This window comes from Glossina fuscipes, unplaced genomic scaffold, assembly GCF_014805625.2.
Source record: "Glossina fuscipes isolate IAEA_lab_2018 unplaced genomic scaffold, Yale_Gfus_2 60, whole genome shotgun sequence".
NCBI lineage: Eukaryota > Metazoa > Arthropoda > Insecta > Diptera > Glossinidae > Glossina > Glossina fuscipes.
This window is the reverse complement of record NW_023998432.1, coordinates 8,108,891-8,129,287: the sequence shown is the minus strand read 5'-3', so window position 1 is coordinate 8,129,287 and position 20,397 is coordinate 8,108,891. Positions and strand designations below refer to the sequence as shown.

Sequence of the window (20,397 nt, the reverse complement as noted above, 5' to 3'; positions counted from 1 at the left end):
AGATAACTGCGAATGGCATAAAAAATTCGGTCTCGACGTAATTTAATTTTCTTGCTTGTTTTTGTCTACATATGCGTATTCTTATATGTAGCGATATCTATATATTTAAATCAAAATATCGACCTTTATATATATAGCTACGTGTATGTGTCGGTATACATGGTCATAATTGATTTTTTCTGTAGGAAGGAAGACGTTAGTGCACATGAGATTAACAAAGTTTGTTATCTTACTTTAACCCGTAAAAAATTGTCACGGTTTCCTACGGTCGAACACATCAAAAGCTGTTCTTTAGTACCGTAAATGTTAAAGAAATGAATACATGAAAAGCGATTAATTAAAAATTTATTAATTTTGCTACTTTTGCAGTGGAATAAAAACAAATTGTAATGCTATGAATAGGAATATGAAATCCGCCATAAAACCCAGATTTTTCTCACTACTAATATTGCATTAAAAAATATATTTCCATTCTTTTAAGCTAAATTCAAAACCTCAGAAACTCAAAGGAGATCCTTGATATTTTTAGAAAACAAATAACTAGAAAACAAATGACTAGAGAACAAGTGAAAATAGCAAAGTGGAACGTGGCCCATCATTAAATACCCCATCCCAGTTCATTTCATATAGTTACCCATATAACAACCTTTCAAAATAAGGTTTTATATTGTAGTGTGATCGCATACTGTCGTATGCATCCACTTGAAGTGTGATAAAATTGTGCCACTTCAGCATAACCCTTTTGATAAAATAAAATGTCACACTTCACTTCGCATGTAAACAGTGATAATTCTGTTTATATAAGAATAATCTAGTGTGTGATAAGGATAATTTAGTAAGCAATTACAATCTTATTTAGAATAAGATAATAATTTAGTGTAAAAATTTAGTATAAATAGTGCCTAAGAAAATAAAGAAAACCAGTTTTCATAAAGCAACTCAACCAAGCGTTTTACTCGCTAAGAACACAAGGCGTTCAATCCGCCTGAACCATTAAGATTAGTGACCGTCTTATGCCGAGACACTTTGGCATTATAAAAGACGGATAGACTTGGCGTACTGCAGCCGAGCAGCATAGGGCTAAACTGCTAAACTACATTCATTAACAGTTTGGGAAGGATTCATAGGGAATCTTCCCTTAAACAAATATTAAATTTGTAATGAGAATAATTTACCAAAAGAAAAATTTACACAATCGCTACAACAACAACAGAAACTCATACACTAACAACAACACAAAGCAATACCATAATAATAATCCAAAAAGAAACAATCAAGAATATAATAACCAAAACAGGAATTATAATAATAACAACAATTTTAATAGCAATAATTATAATAATTCCAGTACCAACAACAATAACAACAATTTTAACAGAAATAACAGGAATTTCAACTATCGAAATCAAAATAATAACAGGAATCAAAGAAACAACAACCAAAATCACCGCTTACACGCAATTGAAGACCAGGGAAACGGATTTCACCCGAATTCCTTAATGATGCCCCGGAATTCGAGACAAAACACTTAAACCAGGCATCCACCGAATACACAAAACAAACCAACTCCCATATCTTTTCCCTCTCAAAACTATCAAACTATATATTACTAGATATTAAAAATTCAACAAAAACAGAACTATCATTTCTATTAGACACAGGAGCAGACATCAGCCACTGCAAAGCACACCTTTTGGAAGACTACCCACTAAACAACGCAGAATGTATTAATCTAACAGGAATAACCAACGAACGTATAGAAACAATGGGAACCACACATTTGTACATATATCTAGGAAACGGAATCATTCAACATAAAATACAACTAGTAGACCAGAACTTCCCGATAAAAACCGATGGAATCATAGGAAGAGATTTCCTACACAAGCATGCTTGCAATATAAATTACGAAAATTTCTCTCTTACAGTTAATACACACGACGACCAAATTCAACTCCCCATATACGATGAAATACTTAATAAAAACAGCATATTTCTTCCGAGACGCGAAATCATAGTCGCCATAAATATCAAATTAGACATCGACGCTTTAGTACTAAATAGAGAAGTAGAAAAAGGAATATTTTTAGCCAATTCAATAATACCAAAAAACGGACAAAAACACATTAAAATATTAAATACACTAGAGATAAAGAAGTCACAATACAACATCTACATATCAACACCGAATCACTCCATACCTACCAAATTATACAAAACACCAATATACACACCCAATATGATGAAGAACGACTGCAAAAAATATTACAATCTATAAAATTAGACACGGTCAACAACTCTCAAAAACAAGAACTCATAAAAATTTTTAAAAAATTTCAAACAGTATTCCACCTAGAAAACGAACCGCTCACAGCAAATAATTTTTATACACAAAACATACAAACAAACGACAATACACCAGTTTACATAAAAAACTATAAATTACCCCACACACAAACTGACACCATACACACTCAGGTAAAAGAATTACTACAACAAAACATTATAGAACCCTTAATTAGCCCCTATAGCTCACCATTTTTACTAGTACCCAAAAAAAATCAGACAGACATAAAGAAATGACGACTAGTAGTTGACTACAGAAAACTAAACGAAAAAATAGTAAACGACAAATTCCCCCTTACAAGATTAGAAGACATCTTAGATAGACTAGGACGAGCAAAATATTTCTCCACTTTGGACATGACAAACTCATTCCATCAAATAAAACTTAACAAAAACTCGCGACCTTTAACCGCCTTTTCAACACGAAACGGACACTATCAGTACACGAGACTTCCATTTGGACTAAAAATTTCGTCCAACAGTTTTCAAACAATGTTAACCATAGCTTTGTCAGGACTAGACACCGAAGCCTTTTTATACGTAGACGACATAATAATACACGGATGTAGTTTCGAACATCACAACAGAAATTTAACGAAAGTACTAGAACGACTTAACAAATATAACTTAAAACTAAATCCATCCAAATGCAACTTCCTACAACCAGAAGTAACCTATCTAGGACACCTAATAACACCTGAAGGCATAAAACCAGATCCCGCTAAGCACGAAACAATAAAAAGCTACCTCCAACCCAAAAACACTGACGAAGTAAGAAGATTTGTACCATTTTGCAACTATTACAGGAAATTTATAAAAGACTTTGCCAAAATAGCACAACCACTAAACGATCTCCTGAAAAAAGGAAAAGACTTCGACTGGACAAACCAATATAATCAGGCATTCCTAGAACTCAAAAACAAACTAATATCCCCATCCATATTACAATATCCAAATTTCGATAAACCCTTCATTTTAACAACTGATGCATCAAACTACGCCTTAGGAGCAGTACTATCACAAGGAGAAATAGGTCAAGACTTACCCATCGCATACGCAAGCAAATCTCTAAACAAACACGAAAAAAACAAACCGATCATAGAAAAAAAACTACTCGCAATCCACTTTGGAATAACACATTTCAGACCCTACTTATTCGGCAAAAAATTCAGTGATAATTGATCACAGACCATTAGTAGCACTATTCTCCCACAAAAACCCTACCTCAAAATTAACCAGAATAAGAATAGAATTATCGGACTACGATTTCAACATAATTTATAAAAAAGGTTCAAGCAACACTAACGCTGACGCCTTATCAAGGATAAATATAAATTCTGATATATTAAAAGAGATGATTCCAATATCCAGAGAAGAAGACCAAGAACGGATAAAAAAGACACTGGTAATAACCAGAAGCAAATCGGCAAAAGAAAACATACACAATGAACAACAAAATATGTGGGAATGCACATCAATAAATGATATTAAGAACACAAGAAAATTAGAATTCAAATTCGAAAGCGGTATAAAAAATATGATAATTGAAAATGTTAACGAATTAAACTACACACGTGTGAGATGCAATGAATATCCAGACCATTTCGATGCGCTCTTGGAAAAATTGACATCAAAACTAAACAAGTTAAATTTCTTAGACTATGCATTAAGTCTACATGATGATATATTTAAATACATATCCAAAGAGATATTAAAAGAAAAATTCAACAATATTAAAAGAATCCGCATAAATATATTATTATACAAAGAAAGAGAAAGAATATATGATGATGAAGAAAATTGCAAATTAATAGTAGAATACCACACTTGCCCACACTCAGGACATTTCGAAGTAAGGAAAACATTCCAAAAATTAAGCCAAAAATACATTTGGCGCAATATGTTCAAGATGATAAAAAATTATATAAAACAATGCCAAACAAGCAAACAAACAAAACATACAAAAGAACCTCTTACAATAACAGGTACACCGTCCACATCTTTTGAAACACTAAGTATAGATACAGTAGGACCAATAAAACCTTCCAATAATTTCCGATGCATATTAACAATACAATGCGAACTAACAAAATATATAATCGCACATCCTATTGTAGATAAAAGCGCAAAATCAATTGCCAAAATTTTAAGGGAAGAGATAATACTCAAATATGGCCAATTTAAAACATTAAAATCTGACAGAGGAACAGAATTCAACAATGAACTAATAAAAGAAATTTGTCTATTACTAGATATCGAGCAAAAGTTCTCAACCCCCTACCACCACGAAACCTTAGGTACAATTGAAAGAAATCACAGAGTTCTTAACGAATACCTTTTAACCTTTGCAACAAACAATGATTGGGATAAATGGATACCATACTACACTTTCGCATATAACACTACCCCTCACGTAGAAACACAATATACACCTTTTGAATTGATATACGGAAAATTGCCATACATGCCAAACGAAACAATATTAAGTTCAAATCCTACATACAACCCAGAAAACTACATAAATGAGCTAACAACAAAATTAAAATATTCTTTAGAAAAGGCTAAAAGATTTTTAGAAAAAGCAAAAGCAGCAAGAACACAACTATCAAAAGAAAATTACACTAATCCAATCGATATAAACATAGGAGATCAAATCCTATTAAAGAAACACAACAGGAAAAGATTAGATAAACCCTATAAAGGACCATACGAAGTAATAGATATAGAAGAACCCAATGTCACAATACAAATTAAAGATAAACCAAAAACTGTACATAAAAATTTAATTAAGAGATACAATACAATAAATGTAAACTAAATTTAAGAAATAAACAATTATAAACCAAACCTAGTTAAGCCTAAAAATACAAAATTATAAAAATTTAGAACTACAAACCAAATACAATTAAAAACTAGGCATACAAAGCTAAACAATGAATCAAAAAAAAAAAAAAAAAAAATTACCGTCTAAAATCCTCTTTCGTAACAGAAAATTGTTAACGTCTATCAACACATTAACAATTTTCTCTTTAAAACGGTAAGGGTGTAGTGTGATCGCATACTATCGTATGCATCCACTCGAAGTGTGACAAAATTGTGCCACTTCAGCATAACCCTTTTGATAAAATAAAATGTCACATTTCACTTCGCATGTAAACAGTGATAATTCTGTTTATATAAGAATAATGTGATAAGGATAATTTAGTAAGCAATTACAATCCTATTTAGTGTAAAAATTTAGTATAAATAGTGCCTAAGAAAATAAAGAAAACCAGTTCTCATAAAGCAACTCAACCAAGCGTTTTACTCGCTAAGAACATAAGGCGTTCAATCCGCCTGAACCATTAAGATTAGTGACCGTCTTATGCCGAGACACTTTGGCATTATAAAAGACGGATAGACTTGGCGTACTGCAGCCGAGCAGCATAGGGCTAAACTGCTAAACTACATTCATTAACAGTTTGGGAAGGATTCATAGGGAATCTTCCCGTAAACAAATATTAAACATAAATATTAGAACGCTGCCAATATTAAACATTATTACAATATAGGGAGTGCTCAAAAAAAGTACCACAAGTGATGCAGGATATAAAAAATTTCTATTGCAAAACAAATGTACAATTAACAAACAAGCAAATATCGATACATTTTCTTTTTTGAAATACATTAAATCTACAAGAGATGGTGTAGATTAACAAGCAAAATAGAAGCAAGGAAAACTAAATTCCTATGACATTTTAAAGAAAATATTTTGGTCAATCTGTTCTAGTCAATTTATATGGTATCTAAATGTCTGTCTTAAAAAATTTACTCTTTTAAATCCACAGCGATTAAGTGTCGGGAATTTTTCTACATAATATGATTATTGATCATGTTTAGTGTGTCACATTATTCGATGAAGATTTATATTCTTGTTCACCATAAACTCCATACAAATTTAGCTGAAAAAGCAAATTTGTTGTGTCAACAATAAATTAAGGATTCAGCACTTCAACATCCCAGATAATTTTCATTACAACTTTATTCTACAATCAGAGAAGTTTAGTTTTATTTGTAGAACCGGCCAATAATAATAAAAAAATAATTTTTAGACATAACGCACATGTTGCAAAAAATTTTAAAATATGTGTGTTTATGCAAACATGTAGTAAAAAACATATAAAAGTAAAGCAGAAGACGTATAAAAAAGCGCCTTCCACTTATCGCCTTGCTCCATCAGACACCATTTGGGTTCCAAAACTTTACAGGGGAATAACTTTCACGTTCCTGTGCGTTAAAGTGCATGAGTCTACTCTTGGCCCCATTCCGTACAAGATATCTCATGAGTAAGCCCTTCGGAGAAAGACTTAATTTTCAATATTTTATGATGAAAATTAATTAATGATAGCGTTTCAGCAAAAAATTAACTGTATAGAATTTGGATCATATAGATGTCGTTTTTGAGCCCCAACATATGTAGGTGCTATCACGAAATGCAAGCTATTATATGGAGAGAAAATCAAAACTTGTGTGCTATGCAGGATTTCAAGAAGATTACAGCTTTGCAAGAAGACAATGTGTACTTTTTGGTGTATTATTACCAAAATAAGCGAACTGTATTATGCGAAATAGTGTAGAATATGTAATAGCCGGCGTCGCCCGACTACAATGTTTTTACTTGTTGAAATTGTGATATTCAGTCGAAAGTAATTGGGTTTAGAAAATGAGGCTAAATGTTGTACCGAGCACTCTTTCATAATATCAATTCCTCCAAGGCGATAATGATTCGCAAACTTTTGACAAGATTCGTTGCGTTCATGGTGAAGATATTTAATCAAAAGCTCGCAAATGACTTGTTGTTCTAGAGATTTCAATATTAAAAGCGGGCAACACTCTATTTACTCAGTCGTTCATTAACTCGACCGCAATGCAGTTTATGACAATGTTACGGAACTTAATGTTGCCCAAAGAACGTTTTCCTCTCATTTGCATAAGACTGATTAGACAAAGAAGCTCGTTATTTTGTGGTCACACGAATTAACAGGAAAAAATATAATGGAATGAATTTCGTCATTGCAATGCTTTATGTTCGAGAGGATAGTCAAACGATTGCCTCCATCCTCTAAGATCACCTAATGCGATCAAATCGCCAAATTAAGGTGAAGCAACGAACTGAATGAATAAGAAAGTCGTTATTTTTCATCTTAATGATGTCAGATTACGAACATTTTGAAGAGGTCGAGAAAAATTGAGACAGCTTGACTGTCTTCTTGACACTCTTCCCCGTTCGTTTGTTCACAGTGCAAACCTGACTTCAAAAGAAGCATGTAAAAATCAGCAAGTTCAGCATTCGCTCCGAAAAACTTAAAGTTATACAATAATAGTGTAACAGTTTCATCAAAATTTTGGTAAAAAATCGATCAAAATATTTGTTCCAATAATAAAAAAAAATATCCTGTGTCTAATACGTACGTTGCGCAAATCGTATATTTTATAAAATAGCTACGTGAAAAATACCTAATTCCGTTGAAAGCAAAATTTTCCAAATTATCGAGAGAGCAATGAAATCCAATCAATAAATTCGATGCTTTCATCGTTGGTGTCGTAAAATAAAGACGCCTTAAACAAATTAAGCGGAGGATAAACGGAAAGATTAATATAAATTAATTGGTAAAAGATGGCTTGCAACATGTAAAAGGATGAACAACAATATATCTCTGCAACCGATCTTTAAAATAAAGCCTGCGTTATTGTAAATTCATAATGCAGCGGTACGAACTTACTTTAAAGAATATTAAGAACACGTAAACAAAGAAAAATTTTACATAACAACGTAGGTATAGACTATTCCTGTTAATATGTAATAATTTCTGTTACTTTTACTAAATATTTATAACACTTGCTTGTTATCATTGAATCAAACATTATCAAAAAAAAAAAAAAACAAATAAATAAATTATATTCCGTCGTGATTAAATCTTTTACACCTATTACCGTGATGCTAAAAAATAGAAAAGAACTAAATTTTCACATTCCTCAACATTTGGTGGACACGGTTGATTTTATCTATTTTTAGAATAAAAGTGGAAATTTATATAGTATACAGTGGCTCGCATTAAACTTGGGTTTTTTCGCTCGATAAAAACACTTGTTAAACCCATATTAAAATATAAAAAAAATCAAACAAAATATTCCAATAGACAATAAAATTAAATAACTTCAAGAACGCTAAAAAGCATCATTAAAATTGGAAGGATACGAAGGAAAAATTAGCATATTATTAAAAATTAATATTTGGTGGTAAAAAAATATTGGTGGGTATGCTTTTTGCTTAATAAAGTCATCTAAACATTCTGACATATTTTGTATATTTTTTCTTGTGTAGCAAACATGAATCTTACTCCATTTCTCTTATAGTCTGTTTTTCAGGTCTTGGACGGTATAGGTTGAGCATCTTCGCAGATGGTGATCTAATTCATCACACATAAGGGATTCATGCTTGTTGATTGGCGAGGAGGATGAAGCACTTTGAGATAGGTGTATAAGAGCCATTCTTGAATTAAGCAGGGCTTAGGCTTGAAGCCGTTGTCTTGGTAGAATTTGAGGTTTTCCGAAATATCAAGTTTCCCCACACTTTCTTTTAGAGTTTCCTTCAATATCCTCAAATAACCTTCCTTGTTTAGAATGCCATCCATAAACACCCAGTTTCCGACTTCCTTTGGTCCAATCCATATCCAAACTATACCATGACCATTGTAATGCGCGCTGTAAGTTGTTGGTGCAAGAATGTAATCGGAAGTTAAACAACAAGAGCTATTTAAAGATATTGGAGGAAAATTTGGAAGATACTGCAAACAAACTTGATATTTTGGAAACATTCAAATTCCACCAAGACAACGATCTCAAGCCTAAGTCCCACTTAATTTAAGAATGGCTTTTGAATACCTTTCCCGAAGTGATTCACCCTCTGCTTCAATCACCAGGCATGATTGCCATCAAATATATGTGGGATGAATTGGACCGCCATTTGCGAAAACACTTAATCCCTTCCTTCTAAGACCTGAAAAACAAACTATTAGGGAAGTGAAGTACGATTCCTGTTTCATACACAAGAAGAATTATAAAAAATATGTCAAAGCGTTTAAACGACGTTATTAAGCAAGAAGTATAGCTCTCCAAATATTATAGAGTATCGAAATTTAATTTTAACTTTAATATCTTTATATCGTACAACAGCAAGCTTCATAAACCCGATAAAACATATAAATTCTTAGTCAATTCCAAATTTGGAATGCAACTAAGTATGTCTGTCTGTCCAAGTGTCCGTCTGCCTAACTGTGTAATATCTGTGAGAAACTATCTCCCGTCAACGAAAATGAAGATATCGGCTAGGAATTTGCGAAAAAGTTTGGAAGTAACCTAAGCTTTTCAAGAAACACGCCTAGAACGCCCACTCGCCTATGCGACCTTAACTGAAAACCTCTGTTTTCCGTGGTTTTTGCTCGCTACTTATAAGCTACAATAAAAAATAGATAAAATGAACCGCGCCAATTCAATATTATAGAATATGAAAATATAGTTGTTTTTCGTTTTTTTCTTTTGTTTTTTTTAGGATACCGGTAATTGATATAAAAAATTCGGTCACGACCAATATTTGTCTAACTTGTTCTTTTTAACTGGAAGTTTTTAGTCAGCTAAATCGTTGTCATAACTAAATTTCCCAATAAATAAATTAACACATTGCAATAATTTATAAATTTACCTTCCACTACGTGAATGCTCCACAGCCTTTTCAATGAATTCAGTAATTGTTTGAGATTTAAACTTAGCATACGACCCAAAGGAAAATGTACCTGAGCAATAAACAGACAATTTTAAAAACCTCATTTGTCAAAAAGAATTGATGGTATTAACCTTGATCCTGTTCTATCCGTACATGACGAACGCAATTATTTAGTTTAAAGCTTAGAGAAAATATATAGTGGTCGTCAGAACTATCTCGTACTATAAAACTACCATCAGGTTCGTTAGACAGGACTTTCTCGGCCGCTTCACTAGATAAGGGCCCCCAGTACCAACCATACTGAAACGATAAAACAGCGAACATTGTTAGTAGTGAAAGAGAAGATATATTTTGAAATGCGCACATCTTTAACTTTTTCTATGCTCGAGGTAAATTGGAAATTAGGAGAATCGTTATTTTTCTCTCCTTTATCCTTCAGAGTTTCATCTCGTGTTTCAATGTTTTGTTCATTAGCTGTAGAGAGCAACAGTAACAAATCAAATGCCTTTTTAAACGCTGTTCATTCAAATATAACATACTCACGTTTTTTGGGTAAGGGTGGTAAAGCTCTAGATTGGAACTTTTTACGTTTGTCTTCTGACTTTACCTTTATTATATTAGAAACATTCTCATGGCTGATATTATTGTCGTCTGACTCGTTGTTGGTTGACCGATACCTATTTTGACTTTTGCGAAAACGAAAAATACTGCAAAATTTTTGCTTTAAGTTTAAGGAGAACTGAGATCTTTTTTCACTGGGCGGCATGCTACTTTGTTTAGTGATGCAAGTATTAATAACATTTGCTGGCTCTTTGCTTTCTATTACTGTCATATGTGGAGACTGACTAATTTGCAAATTGTTGTGATTGTTAACGGAAATGATGTTATTGTTGGTCTTATCGTTTTCTGATATGTCTATATGCTTAATATGGTTTCTCACATGAGTGCCCATTGAGCCAACGGTTTTGTCGATAATTGTCCCGAAACCAACAGGATTACTGCTACGCGAGCGCATCGTCGAGCCGCTCCATATAGTTTCGTTTGAAGACTTTGTTTGGCTAGCGTTTGAAATTTGTGCATTTCGGTCGCCAATACCTCCGCCATTAGGCTTTGTATCCGAATAGAGTGTGTGGTAGAATTGTTTGACTTCAGTTAGAGTCATGTGAAGCGGTTCTCTACCTTTCAAGTTTCCAGTACTACCGTCGTGCTCCCTAAATGGAGACAATAGCGATGTCGTGTACTTCGATATTTGATTAATAGACCCATTGTTCATAACACCATCATTTCCCAATTCATTGCTTTCTAAGCAATTAGAATTACTGCGTTTCTTACGTTTGTGTTTATTTTTTCGATTTGCTTTATGTTGATGGGGACACTTGATACTTTGCTTATTATAACTATGAAAAATTATGTCATCTTTGGTTTCGTGAATGTTGGTCCTCGAATGTTTATCTATATAGGTTTGCATTGTACATGGCTTATCTGTTTTAATCATATCTACAGGAAATGCATAAATGTCTGAATCGAGTGGAACATTGTAAAAATCAGATATCTCTCTTGTCAACAGGGCATCGTGTGACATCGCCTGCGTTATAAATATCGAATCGTCCGGTTTGTTCGTAGATGACACACTTAATGAATTATGAGAGCTAGATAAACGACTATTAAGAGAATTTCTTGAATTGGGTCTATTGGCACACATTCCTGAAATAAAATGAAACAAAATAAGTGTTACTCAAATAGACGAAAAGAGTAATTATACAAAAATTTTAGTTGTTTGGCGGATAGATTTAAAATATTTATCTTGGAACCCTATGTGAAACGCCTTCTTTAATAAATTATGAAGTACATCTTCAATGTAGATGGGGCATAATTATGATGATTAAAGCAAAAATATACACAATAAGCTTTTAAATTGTTGGGCTCAAATTTTTTATAAGACATCCCAAACTTCAGCAGAACTATGAAAGTTTCCTTATCTTGCTTTTATTTCTTATGTGAAATGGTCTTTATATTTTCAATTAGGCAATGCTTTTAGGAATTTTAACTCTCTAGTTTAATTATTTTGTGAAAGTTTAAATTACAATTAATTAATTAAAGGGTCGAATACGCCTTTTCGGAAAGCCTTACCAATGCAACATATATGCACATTTTGCAAAATTTATGCTACATTTATTAAACTGAACGACAATTTTAACATGAGATTAGATTTTAACCAAAGGTATAAATACAGATTCATCGTTTTTCCTTTACCTGCATGATAAACATGGTTGTGACAGTGATGGGGACTGTACATGACCTTTCGTTGTAATGTGCTGTCAAACTGCTGATATACATTCCGCTTTATTCCATAATAGAGATCATAGTCGTGTATTTCTGATAGGCCCGATGCGTTGAATCGGTTGGCTGCTGTTGTAAGGTAATCTTGTTCCGAAGGGATCGCCTTAAAATATCTTGTGTGATCTTGAAAGTATGGACACATTGTTTGTTTTATTTTTATAATCGACACTGGAGGCGGTGGGGGAGGGACTGCTAAAGGTGGTGAATCAGATTCTACTCCGTCAATACTGTTTCCCAGGGATGAACTCAGCAAGTGATTTGGTTCATCGTATAAGTTATCGGTATGTAGGTTCAGAATAGAATCACTGGAATACAAATGTTTGTTCATAGCGTACGATTCTTTCATAGGTTTCTCCTCATCTAATTGATAATTGACACATTCACCATCTGCATTCTTACCGCCATTACCAACTTTATATGTATTGATGTCTGACACTTCGAAATTAGCATTCTCCTTAAGATGTTCAAAGGAGGACTGCGATGATGTCCATCGCCTTAAGTTTCCCACTCTACAATTACTTTTTGATCGCGCAAGCGTTGTTTGCGGCGAATCTTGAAATTCCGGGGGTGGATCAATAGGTGCCAAAGGGCCCTTTTTGAGTGTGTTGAAGTTCTCAGCGCTCATGCCACCCTCCGAACAATTATCTAGTGAATCAAACTGTGATACCTCGCCATCGCTTTCTACAAGCTAACCAAAAGTGAAGTGATATTACATACATAGATATTTTGAAAAAATTTTCTCACCTCAATCTCAAATTTACATATTCCTAGTTTATAAGAATCTCCACTTGATATGGAACTGTTTGTAGTCAGTGGAACACCAGAATCGTCACTTAACGATGCGGCAGCGTTCAGTTCGATGCTATTTGTACTTGTAAGATCGTGATGCGTTGGAGGAAAAATGCTGAAACTGTCACTACTGCACATTCCCGCCATAGCGGAGACCGTTGCTGATGTATTGCAGTTATGATCTTTTACCTTTGTTGCGCTATCCATATTAAAATTTTCTTTCTTAACCTAAATATGTAAGTCTGTATTTAAAATAGACATTGGCCTGTAATTCTTATTACCACTTACCAAGCTCTAAAACTTTTACCGAAGCCTTCGTAACTATGCTTTCGTTATCAATTAACCAACTCCATTTTGAAAGCCAGCATCCGAAAATTCCTTAAGTATAATAAAAAAGAAAATACCTTGTAAAGAAGTGCATATTCCTCGGTATGCTTCACAATTATAAAAATAGTAAGAATAAGAAATTTCATACTACTTTCATTATTATTTTAAAATCGACTCAAATCAATGTTTATTCATATACAGTTGTTTTAAAAATTCGCATAAAGTAATTAAATATAACTAATGTGTTTATTCATTTACAACTATTTAAAAAATTCGCAAAAAAAAAACTAAATATAACGTGGACTGTTGTAATGTTATAAAGTGAAGACAATAAAATATATGTTTCACAACAAAAATATATGTCCTCAGTAGCAACAGGCGTGTCTTTACTTTAATCAAAAATAAAGTTCAGAAGGTTAAAGAATAATTTTAGCTATGGGACTTATCTTAAAAATTGCGAAGTGACATAATACTACGGTAACCATGCCGGTCTTTAGAATTATAGACCTTATATGTATCTTAGATGTGTTTATGAATAAATATAGTTTGTGTATACTTATATTTATATAATAAGAGTGGATTTAGACGACGTCATTGTATTATTTAAAAGTGTTTACATTTTTCACAATCTTTATATGTCAAAAAAAGGTTTTTGTGATCAAAGAAAGACCAAATAGTGTAAAAATAGTCCATCTCCATTCAACACACCAACAAAAAAAAAAATTGTTTAAAAACGCTTATAATAATTTGCGTCTCTGGTCATACCTTCTAGGTGATAAAAAATGGAAATGAAATACCTATAATATAAAATTATATAAGTTTTACTTTCTTCTTTTTCTTGTCGTCTTTATTAAAATCAAACTAACGATTAAGTCGGAATAAAATTACAGAAACATATGAAAACACAGCAAATCGAGACATTGATAAAACGTCCACCTATATTTAGTTAATCGAATCAGTGACTAGCGTCCCTTTGGAATTAATATTTCCCTATGCCAGATATATTGGATTATATATTACCTGCCTACGTTCCACACGAAAGTGCACAAGTTTTTTTTTAAATATCAGCATAACATTTTCATAAACGCTCTTAGTAAGAAATATTTTCTAACGACGGGGATTTGAGTTGATTTAGAAGCCTAAGGACTCCACAAATAAAGTACAGGTTTACTCCATGTACTTTATTATTGTTAATTTTATGTATATAATATAAAAATACTTAGGTGAGTATATCGCACAGACAATGAGTGACAACTTTAAATCAAATAAATTTTGCGACGGTTCTTCGCATAATACACGTTACATATACACGTTTGCCAAGCCTGGTAAAAAGTATATCCGAAAAGCACTAACGGTACAACAGAAGGGATTTTCAAAAGCCAGCCTTTTCGTCCAAATGTATAGAGAGTTTCACCTTTCTCACATTAACCGACAGAAGTTAGCCCGAAAAAAGTCGTGTTGTACTTCGACTCGAAAAATGTAGCATGTGTGAATTGTAAAAATTTGAGTCGCTATGACAAATAAAATTCTACTTCACCTATAGCTTCAAATAAAATTATATTAAAATAGCAGCCAAAGGTTTAAAACAAAACGGTTCTGAAAAAAGAGATGTCGTTTTTTTTTTTACAGCAAAATAAATGCTCGTTTGCATATGCAAATGTTTGCAACTGAGCTCCATCGGTTATTTCTAGATGTTGTAAGAATGGATAACATCCATTTTTAGTTTTTTTTACGCATTTTGAATGTACTACAAATTAATACGTTACTCAACGTACGTTTTTTTACCGTTTACAGAGGTTTTCTCTTTTCTTATATTTCCAAATTTTTTCCGCTATTTTATACTAAGAACAGTGGGAAATTAGAGTGACATAAATAGGAAAGATGCTTATTGGCTTTAAAATCTTTCAAAAATGAAAAGTCACTTTATATATTTGTGCACTTACGCAGATCTTCAAATATTAACACCAAAACGCTCGTCTTCGCATAGCAAATTAAACAAAACTTAATAACTTATCATTGCACTTTCGAGTAATATCGATTAAAATGACAACCTGTTCTATTTACCAACGTAGTAAAAACTATATGTAACAGGGGTTTTTCGCAGTGTGATTTTGCCATCGAAAGCATGTTAGATACCTAGATATACTGCTTTGGGTTAGTCCTGAATTAATTTAAACAATTTGACTAATTGCTTGAACAAATAGAGTCGGATATTTTAGATTACCGCCTACTAACTATCATTTCAAAAGGTTTGCAATATCTACATTTTTTCATTTAAATGCCCTAACAGTTAGTCAGATAAAAGTTCTATTCATTTACAAGTTTGAAAATGCTCCAAATGCAATATTTCCTGCACTATTCCCTAGATAAATGAAATTAAATATGATACATATTTGAGCATTAGTAAAACTGCAAAATGTACCTGCACTTGTATTGTTTAATTTACAGACAGGACGTTTGTAAAATCACACCCAATGGCGGTTTACTCACGTACCCAATCATAAAAAAAAAATATTTGCAAATGTTTAGTAGCGAAATCTAAACTTCATAGTTACTTGATTTATAATATACATATATAAATATATATATATATATATAAAGGGCGTTCTCACAATTACTTGTTTTTCTCTATAAATTCAACACAGAATATCGGTAAATACATATGTGCCGTAAAAAGATCTCTACTGCTAAATGAATTCCTTACACATTTTACTTTCATTGTATTTAAAATCAAATTTTTAATATTACAATTTTATAGATTTTTCTTTTTTTCTGGAGTTCTTACTTTATAATTGTTTTCACAAACTACAAATTTGACAACAGCAGTCACAAACCATAGTTGCAGAAAGAAGTATCAACTATCGCTATCTACTACATTACAGTAATAACATATATGCAGCCAACCAGACAACGCAAGGTAGTATCAATAGATAGGTTAAAATCTGCTTACTTATTTTTAAAATTAAAAGTTGTTCTTAGTACATATTGGTGGATAATAAATAGAGACTAGTTTAATTGATAGCATAAAGAGTATCTACATTAATTAACATGAAGTATTAAAGTGATGAAATTCCATCTCTGTTTTTTTGTAGGCAATTTATTTTTTTAATAAGCTAAAATGGTTAACACTACTGCTAAATACTAAATTTGTTTTTTTATCGGTTATGTTCGAATGATGCGGAATTAATCTTATGCTGTCGGTTTATTAGGATGAATCTGCTCATACAGACGATCGAATTGATTAGGAAATATTAATATGAGAAAATTTTCGGATATGGATTCCTGCGGATAAATTAATTTCGCATTCAATGAAGGCAACAGTTAAGCGGTTGTAGAGTTAAACGTTGGCAGTATTTAAACAAGCGCTTTCGGTTCAAAATTTTTGCAGCATATGTGGATTGGACTTGAAGTAATAAATAGATACATGCAATATATATAAGACAGATTAAAATTGTGTACTGTACCTTACATTTACAGCCTGGGGAACAAGTTCTTGTTCTTATTACGCCTCTTTGTAATATGTTCTTTTCAAATTAAATTTTATCTAGACATACATATCTAGATAGTTATGGGACACTTAACTTGGAACTATGTTTATTCTCTGAATGTTTAGGTGACTTTAATCTGACCTATAAATGTTCGTTTTGACTAACATGCGAGACCATGTTATTAATTACATTATGAAAATATTCAAAAAAGCTGGCTTAAACTAACTTGTTTCAATTTTTTAAATCACTTCACGTAAAGAATACTTGCATTATTCTTCTGCTCGCGCTTTGATAGTTCTGAAGCGAAAGGTAGTCTCATTAACGTTTGTCCATGTATATTTTTGTATATAAAATTCTCTGTCGTGTTTGTAAGTGTTCGAGTGTGACGATGTACGCAAACCTACGACGTTGTGTTTTAAAATGAAATGTTTAAGTGGTTGAATAATCGCTCTAGGAATTCTTTACAAAAAATGTACAACTTTACAGCATGCGTAGCAAATCGGCATTATGTTGTTTTTGTGATTCAACAATCTTGCTTTGTAACAAAATAGGCATATGGTATTATTGTGAATATTCCTACGAACTGTCAAAGTTGACACTTGAGCGCAAAAACTTCTAACAAAAAAACGCGTTGTCTTTTCTTATGATTAGTGACTAGCCACAAAGCGGAAATATACTACTTTGAATCAGTTCGCGCGTAATATTTTATGAGATCTGGTGAAATGCCCTTTGTAGCGGTAAAGCCTGAAGTTTTATTTTGAACATTGTACGTTCACAGCTAGTTTCATTATATCGGGATATAGTGAGTTAATCAATATTTTATGTTTTTTTTTGATACGTACGCAAAGAACTCTGATTTCTTAGTAAAAGTCAGATTTCATTTCTGCTTGAGTTTTCAACTTCAGTCTTCATGTTGTCGTTGGGGTGTAGACAACCAACTTCAGCGTGTTACTCAATTGAAAGCAAAAAAATCAAAAAATTTAGTAAAAAAGCATCATTATTTCATCATCACGTGAAATTATGAATATCAGCAATGGATTTCTATATAGTTACTGGATTATGGATCTAAATTTAAGTTAAAAGGTCCAATCCATATCAAATACAAACAAAAAAAAAAAAAAAAACAGAGTTTTCAACTAGTTATTCCTTGGTTTCCAAATGCATTTAATAAAAAAGAAACTAAAAAGTATGATATACTTCAGCTACGTAAGATTGGTCTGTTGCAAATTTGATTTATTTTTCATTCATCTTTTCTATCGCTTGAGGTTCAATCTTCGTTTTTTAAATAACAACACAAGCAAAACTGTTGGTAGCCAGACATAGCCCGTTGGAAATTTTGTTTTAAGGATCTACTACTGCAACTTTGGCTAATATTGATAGAATTTGACTAACGCAAGTCAGATTTAGTTAGTAAGATCAATATTCCAACAGTTTATATTTTAATTCTTTCAATTTAGTCACTGACACAAAACCCAAATTGATCTTGAAAATGTTTTTGTTTGGAGGTTACCAAATGCATCATCCGAGAAAGCAAAACTCAATTCTTCCTGCGATAGATGGGGAATGGTATGCTTAAATCTATCCATTCGCGTAGGATTCTCAAAATAAATCTGCTTTTAACCGCGAGTAACAGTACAATGCAAAAACGATGTCCTTTTGTTTCATTTTCTTTATTTGATATAAAACTTGATATGCTCAACGCTGTTACAAATTATGCTGTCGCATGAAGATTGTGTTGTATTGTTGGTAATCCTTGCCAAGACGTCAACAAAAGAAATTTGCCCAATAACGCAGTTTGATAGTTACTATATTTACAGCCAGCGCCGTCTACGGGCAAATTCCGGTTTAGATCTACATGGTATCTATTCAGTTACGTCGTAGTCCAATATATAAATCAGCCCTTGTTTATAATTTCTCAACATTTATTTTTAGAAAGTATGGTTTGTGGAATCTGAGTGTAGCGGCTTGAGATTCGAATTCTTTATCTTTTAGGTTGTATGTTGACCGGTTTTGCCATGTTTAAGAAAATTTTAACAAACATCCATTTTTAAAAGTTACCTATTTGACATATCATAAGCACGTGCTATTCTAATAATTTTGCCAATGTGACAGGAACAAACATTTATTTCTAGCAGTTCTATTTAGTTGTCTAGCCAGAAATACATGGACTTATCTACTGCACGGTTTATGCTGTAGTTTCATATATGTTACTTGTGATTTGGTAAAAACAAATACTCAGCCACTACTGAATTCTCTCGTTACTGCCTTTGTAATAATAAATATTTATCTAAACTTCAATTTTGTGTTTTGTAGAATAACCCAAAGACATAGCAAGCGCACGGAATTATTCAATTAGTTTGTAAGATGACTAATAGGTGTCGCCACTTTTAACGAATCCATTTTTAGTAGTCTCAGTCTTCAAACGAAATGCCTGAAAATTTAACGGCGATCCAAACGTAGTTTATAAGGTACAGCTGTTTTAGTGACACTGTTTTTGTAATTGTCAAAACAATGGAAAATTCTAAGTTTCAAGTGTTGATAAACCGATGTTTTTATTGGTAAAAACACCGCTTAAGCAAAGCAGTGGCTTCATAAGTGTTATATGGGCCTTACTCCACGAACACGAAGTGAAGTAGTGGTTTGCTTTTAAACGATGGTGATGAACGCTCTGGTCGTTTTAGTTCGCCAATCATTTCAGAAAACGTAAAAAAAGTCAACAAAATTGTTTTGGAAGATCGAAAAGTGAAGTTTCGCGTAATAGCTGAGACCTTTACGATATCAGAAGGTGGTGTATTTACTATTTTACAGGAACACGTGGAAGCTCTGTACGAGGTGTCACCGCTTTTTCTTACTTTTGTTGCTTAGAAAAATAAAAAGAATTTATTCAGTTGTATAACGACGGATGAAACGCGAATTCATCACTACACTCCACTACATTCAAATTGGTAGCCAACCAAAAAGGCGGCAGCCGAGGAAGATGATCCAAAGCGGAAAAACAAGCAAAGTTGGGTATGAAGGTTACGTTGTTTATATTTCGGGAATTCTATGGGAAAGGGATAAAGGATTAATAGTGAAGGGATAAAGGATGAATAGTCATGAACTGCTTCCGCCTATTAGATGGCGGAAGCAGTTCATGACTTGCTTCGGTCAAAACCATCCAGAGAAAATCAAAGAAAGCGACCCATACAGAAGCACGGGACATAGCGCGCGGATAATCGATATGTCCAAAAAGGCACCAATCTGATCCTCCGTATCCACACCGTTCGTGGACGTGGATTATCAGCATACGGGCTTCGTGAGGGCGAGAATAAGGGACATACATGGCTACATCTGTTACGATTCCGG

General features: G+C 32.8%; 1 protein-coding gene across 10 annotated transcripts in view; it reads right to left on the bottom strand.

Moving 5' to 3' along the window:
• The window catches only part of LOC119637592 (probable serine/threonine-protein kinase DDB_G0282963), a 64,800-nt gene extending 47,689 nt beyond the window's left edge, over positions 1 to 17,111 (bottom strand). For 3 of the 10 annotated variants that reach the window (XM_038033736.1, XM_038033743.1, XM_038033744.1), the window contains exons 1-8: positions 16,350 to 16,425; positions 13,526 to 13,615; positions 13,193 to 13,465; positions 12,362 to 13,136; positions 10,652 to 11,812; positions 10,473 to 10,582; positions 10,240 to 10,408; positions 10,088 to 10,178 (exon numbers count right to left, since the gene is read on the bottom strand). In XM_038033736.1, coding sequence (XP_037889664.1) covers positions 10,088 to 10,178; positions 10,240 to 10,408; positions 10,473 to 10,582; positions 10,652 to 11,812; positions 12,362 to 13,136; positions 13,193 to 13,444 — 2,558 coding nt within the window. In that variant the 5' untranslated portion in view covers positions 13,445 to 13,465; positions 13,526 to 13,615; positions 16,350 to 16,425. Of the gene's footprint in view, positions 1 to 10,087; positions 10,179 to 10,239; positions 10,409 to 10,472; positions 10,583 to 10,651; positions 11,813 to 12,361; positions 13,137 to 13,192; positions 13,480 to 13,525; positions 13,616 to 15,507; positions 15,631 to 15,986; positions 16,082 to 16,268; positions 16,288 to 16,312; positions 16,330 to 16,349; positions 16,426 to 17,028 lie in introns of those variants that run through there. The other 7 variants (XM_038033739.1, XM_038033742.1, XM_038033741.1 and 4 more) reach the window with 7 other exon arrangements.
• Between the last annotated feature and the right edge of the window lie 3,286 nt (positions 17,112 to 20,397).